Below are 7,387 nucleotides of genomic sequence, written 5' to 3' on the forward strand. Positions count from 1 at the left end.
GCAGACCCAGAGATGGTTGCTGTGCATCGAAGATACTGATTTAATGCTGGTGATTCTCTCAAAGACGCCGTTAGTCATGCATCCGCTTTAGTTAAAGTGTAGTAGACTCTGGATTACTGAATTCAGTGACTAGGTATGTAGCTTTTACATAGCTATCACTTCAGTCCTCCCATCGCTTCCCTAATCGTCTATAGACCTTTCTCTAGCATACTCTTCCTAGAATCTAGGCGAATATGTTGCTGCGTGATCTTAGGAGGCTCAGCAGCAAGAAATTCGATCTCTTTCTCTGTAATTTGCGTCACAACCAGAGGTGAAAGGATGATACCAGGCAGAGGTGTGAACATACACCTAACCTAAAGCAGCTTACTCAGTTATGCAGCGCTTTGCCAAGCGTCCCAGGTCACCCGAAAACCAGCTCGGAATAGAAGTAAGGCTAGGCTTGAAGGTCCTGCCGTATAACTCATGTCAATAAACACATCCAGATGAAAATACAACACGCTGTATATTAATAGGCTTTTTATAGAATGCGAAAGCTTTCGACATGCCTACGGCTAGCAAAAGTGACGTAGTTGCGTCGGGCTTTTATGTAATTATCACGCTGTACGGTAAGTAGAACCTATTTCTAAAGGATATTAGTTAAGCGAGAATAAACTTTGTAACCTATAGCTATCATTCCGAGAATTTCTATTCTTACAAACTATTGTTGGATTTATTATTTTGTGGAGTGTCTGTAGCTTCCCGTCACACATGGTGTTTCGTCACGCATGGAAGGGCGTTAGCTGTCACCGAAATCACGGCTGTTACAGGCTGTATTGATGCAAATTATACGAATCGGGTAGTAGCATATAGTTGAAGATTATATACCGCCAAACGTAAGCAGGCTTTGAACGCTCACTCCACTGAACCCACGTTTGCACAGCAGTTCCCGCCCACAGTGAATGGGGAATTCGGCAATAACCATTGCGCTCACATTCTCAGCAGCAACACCAGTGTCTCTTAACATCTGCAGCACTGCGCAAAGCGTTTCGCCCGAAGCTAGCGTGTCATCGACTACCACGATTCCACCGTTCTTAGGCACAGCACTTCGTTCAACCTCTATCCGCTTCTGTTTTGAGTCGCTGCGGATCAAAGACGAGACGTGTGATTGAGATTTCACAGCAGAAACGGTGGGTGGGGGAAGCTTACCAGCTTCGCGTATGAGTAGTAAGGGGACATTGACTCGCAGAGATAGAGCAGAAGCAAAAACGATGCCACCGACCTCGCAACATGCCACCGCAGCGACGTTGCTCCAGTCGCCAATGAAATGACTCTCTAGGAGAGATGTGCACAAAGCCAGTCCGTTCGGTTGTTGAGAAATACCTAGCACATGGCGGAACACGACATTTTCATGTGGGAAGTCGGGTACTGGACGTACCATGTCAGCAAGTCGCAGTAAGTCTTCGTGAACCAAGGGCAGTAGGTTATTCTTAAAAAAGTTTCTCGCAGCTTCATTCCCATGCACTTCGTTGTCAAACACAGCACTGGGTCGGTAGCTCAACGCCTCCTGATGTGGCTTGACTAGTTTAATCGTTTCGTCACGTGCAAGACCCATGCCCTCGTGATCAAGCCCTTTACGCGATCGTCGCGTTTGTTCACTGGCTTGCACATAAACCTCGAGAAGCTTGCTATTTGGCACAAGATGCGACAAGGCAGCAACAGGTGCTTTGTCTCGCATACCGGTGATCACAAGTACGCCCACATCGGCAGCACCATGTACCAATCGCATGAATTGCTCCTCTGGCAGCCAAGGTTGGTGCTGTAGTTTTTCCATGAAGTATGCTGTCAGGGCTGGGCGGTGCTGCTCCTTGTAGGCACGATCAGAAAGCAGCCGATCAGGGTCGGCACCAGTAGCCACCGCGTATTCCCGCTTGGTCGCTTCACTGATGCTTACAGCACGAGTCGTGAGGGCACATTCTGCGAACATAGAGACCCACACATCGGCACAATAGTCTTTGCCAGCACAGCTTTCACCGGTGACGAGAAGGATGAGCTTCGGACCCAATGGCGGTTTCGGGAGCGGACAGGCGTAAGCTAGCACATTTCGCGGATCCATCCTATTTTTGAGTTGAATGAGCGGTTGCCTGTTGACGCCAAAGGCTCTGCTAGCAAATGCAGCGTCCCTCGGGTCGGGTCCGAGGTCGGCGCAGTAGGCCCCAATAGACAAAGGCAGCAAGTCATCTGCAACACTGTAAACCCATTCTACGGCAGCCCGGGCGACTCCGGTGCCATCTTGATCGCGAGGCCAAACGCCAGTGATCACACAAGCAAAGTGCCAGTCTCGACAGCCAAAAGCAGTAGCCTCAGCCGCGACGTCACTAATCGCCTCTCCTCCTTGCAGTAGGTGAAGGTAGCACAGTGGTGACGGGCGAGCTTCCATGGCTACCACCAAGCGCTCAGCTATCTTGGGATTACCTATGTCTTTCACGAACAGGCAACGCTTGAACGAAGACGTCTTGCCCTTGCCATGCCCACCATGCATTTTCGAAACGTACATTTCTGTCTCAAATAGACCGACGCTGTCTACCATCTTAACTTCGTCTTCCTCTGCTCCGAGATGTGAACTGACGGTCGTGGAGAACGAACATTTCGACACCGGGGATGCGGTTGTAGACTCAATCATGGTGAAGCCAAGGTGCAGTTTACAATCTTCCCAGTATAGGTAGGCATCTGCAGAACAGTTCCGGCTGAGCTTCCTCGCAATAAGTTCGTCAAACTGGCCAAGCTTGAGCTGCGCTTCAAGGCCACCGCTGAGTGGCACAACCCAGTTCCGAACGATATATACTGGAGCTGTATAAGCCTTGAAAGTTACACTGACGATGATGCCGAGATTTGTTCCTGCGCCTCTTAACCCCCATAGAATTTCGGTTTCGTTCTCTGCTCGAATAGACATAGCTGGTTGATGTTCACTCGGAACATAGCCCACACAAAGGACCTGGCCAGAATCAACACTGACCATAACAGCGCCCACGATAGCGTCGCAGCCCAAACCATGCAGTCGAGCCAGATGTCCGATGCCACCTTGTAGCCATAATCCTGCACCTACACTTGGTCGGGATCCCAAGGGCACTATCACGCCTGCCGCCATAGCTTTCCTAATGACGTCTCCCGATGTGCAGCCAGCCTCGACGACGACGAAGGCGCTTGAACCAGAATTGTCAAGCAAGTCTTCCTCTTCTTTACCATGAACGTAAACTTGGTTGAAGGCACCCATGTCGATTGAGATGACGTTGTTCCAAATACAATGGCCGCTGTGTCCTCCACCAATGATGATCAAGCCGACCGCGTGCTTGAGGGCCCACCGCACACACAGCTGAATGTGGTAGATTTCTGTTGGTCTACAGATTGCCGCTGGTCGACGCAGATGAGTCTCCCGATTCTTGATCTGCCTATCTGTCCTCAATGCTGGCAACTGTGCTGTGAGCTCTGATACTCTGGCCGCATGCTGATTAAAGGCTACCATAACATCCGGCGAGCGGAATGACAAACAACTTGGATAGGCATCCTCACGACGACCTAAAACCCGACACACCTCCCTCCACTGAATTTGGACAGTCTTTTGCACTTCTTCATCATGCATAACGAAGCCTGCAATGAAGGGAGTGAAGTCGTCCAGGACTTGATCTTTATCTGCCACCCTGACCACTCCAGTCGGGAAAATAGCGGTTTGGTGGCACACCAGGCCATCAAAGTGTAGATTTCCGTCACGATGGAAAACTAACACTATTCCGCCCCTCCTCTCTCCAAGCATTTCCAGTGCTTGTTCGATGGCTTTTCGTTTCGATCGGATACCGTACATGCTGTGGCAAAAGAGGATCACGTCGTATCCCCCACCTTCTTCAATGGTGTCACTACTGTTGTTCTGCTTCATGTTCTGCTGTGGATCAAACGGCAAACGATGAATTATTGGTGGCCTTTCCAGGCAAGGGAATCGTGACCTCATAACAGTATCGACCGAAAGCCATCCTTCTAGACTTGCTGCAAACAATTGGTTGGGCTCAAAAGCTTCATATTGTCGGATTTTTCTCCTTTGGTGATCTGGGAGACCACCAAGCACGCTCTTAGGGCCAGGTCCAATTTCGAGAGCAGAGATCTGGGATCTCGAGTCGAATAGTGACGCCAGGACCTGAGTCAATTGTGGGATAACGAAATCCTGATAACCTGTCGAACCCTGCACCAAGATATTGAAACCGTTGTCGTACTGTGTATCTGATAATGTCTGCCTTGAAGTCGTTGCCTTGACGTCTGTCTTCGACCGGAGGGCGCTTTTTAAATCTTGCAGAGTAGCCATCTTGTTCGCTTCTCAAACACTCAAGGTAGAGTACTAACGATAGTGGCATCCGCCGACATCAGTCGATTGATGAGAAATCTACACTCTCATGCACTTGCAGGCTCCGGTTGTAAGCAGGCGACCTTTGATGCCACACCAAACCTCTGTTGCCTAATGATAACTTTATCCGGGTATTACTCTCCGCTTTTGGCAATGTAACAAGTCAATTATATACTAGGATATCGGTCCAATCAAATTCTAATGCTGGTCGAGCAGGCGTTTCCGTACATATGCACCATAGGCGGGCCGATGTGCCGCCCGAAATGAAAGACAAGCAGCATGTAGAAAGCGGAAACTGCAAATTTATGTAGGTGTACACATTTGTAGTGTGGTGTCTTTCACGTCTTATCAATACAGTACTACTATGTGTTACCTTCTAGATGGAGTTCAGTCCCCATAGGGGCAACATGCGCGGGCTGCAGGCTGGCTTTCCTCGCCTTATCACAGCGTTGAATGATAGTAGCCATGTCGCACGCATTCATACTAATTGTTCATGATTATGCGGTTATTATGGGGTGCTCGTCCCACGTCTGGCCGGTTGATGCCGTGGGCAAAAAGCGCTTAGTGGATGGCTGTAACCCTACGGGCATGTGAGCGCGCCCAGCACCTTTAATCTCATCTTGCGTCTGTTGGGATGTTTCGCCAAGACCGGATAATTGTAGTGCGCCAATGGGTGTTGATTCGCTTTGTGAAGGATCTGAGTCGCAGCAAAATCTCGTGGCCTGCGTACTCTTGCTGCGCTCTTATATATCCATCTGAGTACTTTTGCTGATAACTGAGCTATCAAACAGCACCTTTCTCTACAACGGCATACAGTAATTTTCTTTGCGGCTCTTTTGAAGTAAAACAAGAAGCACTTCTATTCAATAATTTATCCAACATATCACATCTCCATACATATTAATGCTTCATGGATTCGAAATGGAATAGAGATACACCTGTCTCGAACCAAGAGACTAGTGGTGCGTGGAGCAATTCATATGAACTCAAAGCTTGGATGCAGGGCAAATTGCAGAAAAACGAATCAGACGTGGTAGATATGGGCGATAGATATGGTGGAGACAAAGGAGCAGAGAACGGGAACGACAAAGCGGCCAACAACATAATGCAACGCTCAGAGCTAGAGCAACGAAGACAAGAGATTTGATGCATACCCTTGTTTCCCTAATATAGGCGATTTAGCAGAGTTGCGCAGCAGATTTCGCCTTATGACTGAACCGTTTGTTTAAGTAATTGAAGAAAAAGTGGCGTTTCTAAGCGTTTCTGCTGTTGCTTTGTTGCGACTATATTGCTTGCTTAGTTCGATACGTCGTAGAAAAATTCCAAGTTTATGACTACGGCCCAAAAGGAATGCAGCTTAGATTGATTTCATAGTCAAATGTAGCAGTGTTGGCATGCTATCCCAAATGAAAAGCTTGAATTTACGGTTTATGTACTGTGTTAAAAGACTCTCAATCATTCCCCAGGCTAGATCGGATCGTCCGCATACAATCCTATTTTAGCGCTTTCCAATTCGAGTACGGCGGTACTTAAACATGGTTATGAGATAGGGATCAAATTATGAGCTGTTCTTAGCTTTACAGATCTCAATACTCAAAAGAAACATGTCTTGTAAATCTCCTAGTTACTCCGTATAGGAGACTGTGATAAGACCTCTTTTGTTTCAGCATTCAATTTAGTATCTCTAATTACTGAACACTTCTTTATATCTGTGAGAATTGGAGCGCGGCCGCGGAATAGACCTCGAGCATCGTATCCATACCTACCCAATAGTGCTCGATCAAGACGAACGATTGTTTGCTTATGGTTGCGGTTTTAACCCCTTTACTATGAGCTTATCAAAGCGATCAGTTGGCCTTACACGTTGCTAGCAACTACAGCTTCTCAACATTATAGCTATCGCCTTCCTTTTTCTTCCTACCCTGGACTTGTTCTTTCTTGTAGTTTGTCACTGGAATGTCAGCTTTGATATTGGAGGTTTACTTCTAGTTAGTTAATCCATAAGGAATTCTATCCAATCTACGCTAGCTTCCAAGCTCTTTGCTTGCGTTCATAAGATCTAATCGTTCTCCTTTTCCTACGCTAAGTTACATTTTCTAGCCTTCTGCGTCACCAGTCAGCGATCTGGTACCCACCGTCCACTGGAACCGCCGGGTAAGAACTGGACTCAGGGCTTTGAGAAACGCCTTCCAGCGACACAGGTGAGAAGATGTCAGGCGCTGGAATGAAACCGTCAAAGAGAAACATATACTGGAGAATAACAAAATGGTTTGGAGTGACTGGAAGGGTACTGCAACACCCTGCGACTTCTAAGGAAGTCTTCCTGTACAGATTATTTACTTTTGTCTTTACACAGCGCAATACTTTGAAGATAGATTCTGGAAGCATGTGGCGTGCTAGCGGATTAGGTTTAACTAGTGACAAATCAATTCTGGATTCCTGCATGAGTGCGTGTAACGGCTAAGTGAGGATGGCCAATGTGCAGCTTTCGACTGACAGCCTGGCGACTATGTAGGCTCATTGATTCTCCACAAACTCCCCATCTAAGTGTAACCCCAGAACACCCTCAAGAGGTGCTAGATTCTGCCTGCGTACCGACACTTCAGACGTAGTTATTATTATTATTATTTTGGTTTTACGTCCTGTCTCAGCCGGTGGGCTATATAAGACGTGCAGGCTAGGCCCGCAAGTATCTACGTAGTGCTATCACTTTGGTGTAGGTGGGGGAGGGGGCTATCTAAATCGAGGTGAGGCTCGTAGCCTAGTCTAGAGGGAGGTAGAAGGGGGTCTTGCGGGTAAAAGAGAGAGGTAGGGTGGGTGTAGGGCGAGGCCACCTAGTATAGGTGTTGCCCTAGTTCTCGAGGTTTCCTTTGTGCCAGGCCTGTGTTGCAGCCCTAGTTTCTTCAATAAAGGCAATAGTAGCCTGTATGCCTACGCTCGTGTTTAGCAGGAAGGCTAGCGATAGGGGGTCCTTGCTCGCCTCCTGCATCTTTATCCTAGCCTCCTTATATAGGCGTACAG

At 47.9% G+C, this 7,387-nt stretch overlaps 2 protein-coding genes across 2 annotated transcripts; one reads left to right on the top strand and one right to left on the bottom strand.

The window, feature by feature from the left end:
• Window positions 1–792: 792 nt before the first annotated feature.
• Window positions 793–4,327, bottom strand: COCSADRAFT_343283 (uncharacterized protein; the record flags this gene model as incomplete). The annotated part of the gene is made up of 1 exon (XM_007704001.1): window positions 793–4,327. One exon carries the CDS (start codon window positions 4,325–4,327, stop codon window positions 857–859), a length of 3,471 nt encoding a protein of 1,156 aa, XP_007702191.1. The 3' UTR covers window positions 793–856.
• Window positions 4,328–5,217: 890 nt separating this feature from the next.
• COCSADRAFT_38609 (uncharacterized protein) lies at window positions 5,218–5,584 on the top strand. The gene has a single exon (XM_007703878.1). It carries the CDS (start codon window positions 5,277–5,279, stop codon window positions 5,511–5,513), a length of 237 nt encoding a protein of 78 aa, XP_007702068.1. The 5' UTR covers window positions 5,218–5,276; the 3' UTR covers window positions 5,514–5,584.
• Window positions 5,585–7,387: the final 1,803 nt, after the last annotated feature.

The sequence above is a fragment of the Bipolaris sorokiniana genome (genome assembly GCF_000338995.1).
Source record: "Bipolaris sorokiniana ND90Pr unplaced genomic scaffold COCSAscaffold_11, whole genome shotgun sequence".
In the NCBI taxonomy this organism is placed as follows: Eukaryota; Fungi; Ascomycota; class Dothideomycetes; order Pleosporales; family Pleosporaceae; genus Bipolaris; species Bipolaris sorokiniana.

Bases quoted from the DNA above. Each gene is read 5' to 3' on its own strand.
- COCSADRAFT_38609 (XM_007703878.1), top strand. From the start codon at position 5,277: ATGGATTCGAAATGGAATAGAGATACACCTGTCTCGAACCAAGAGACT.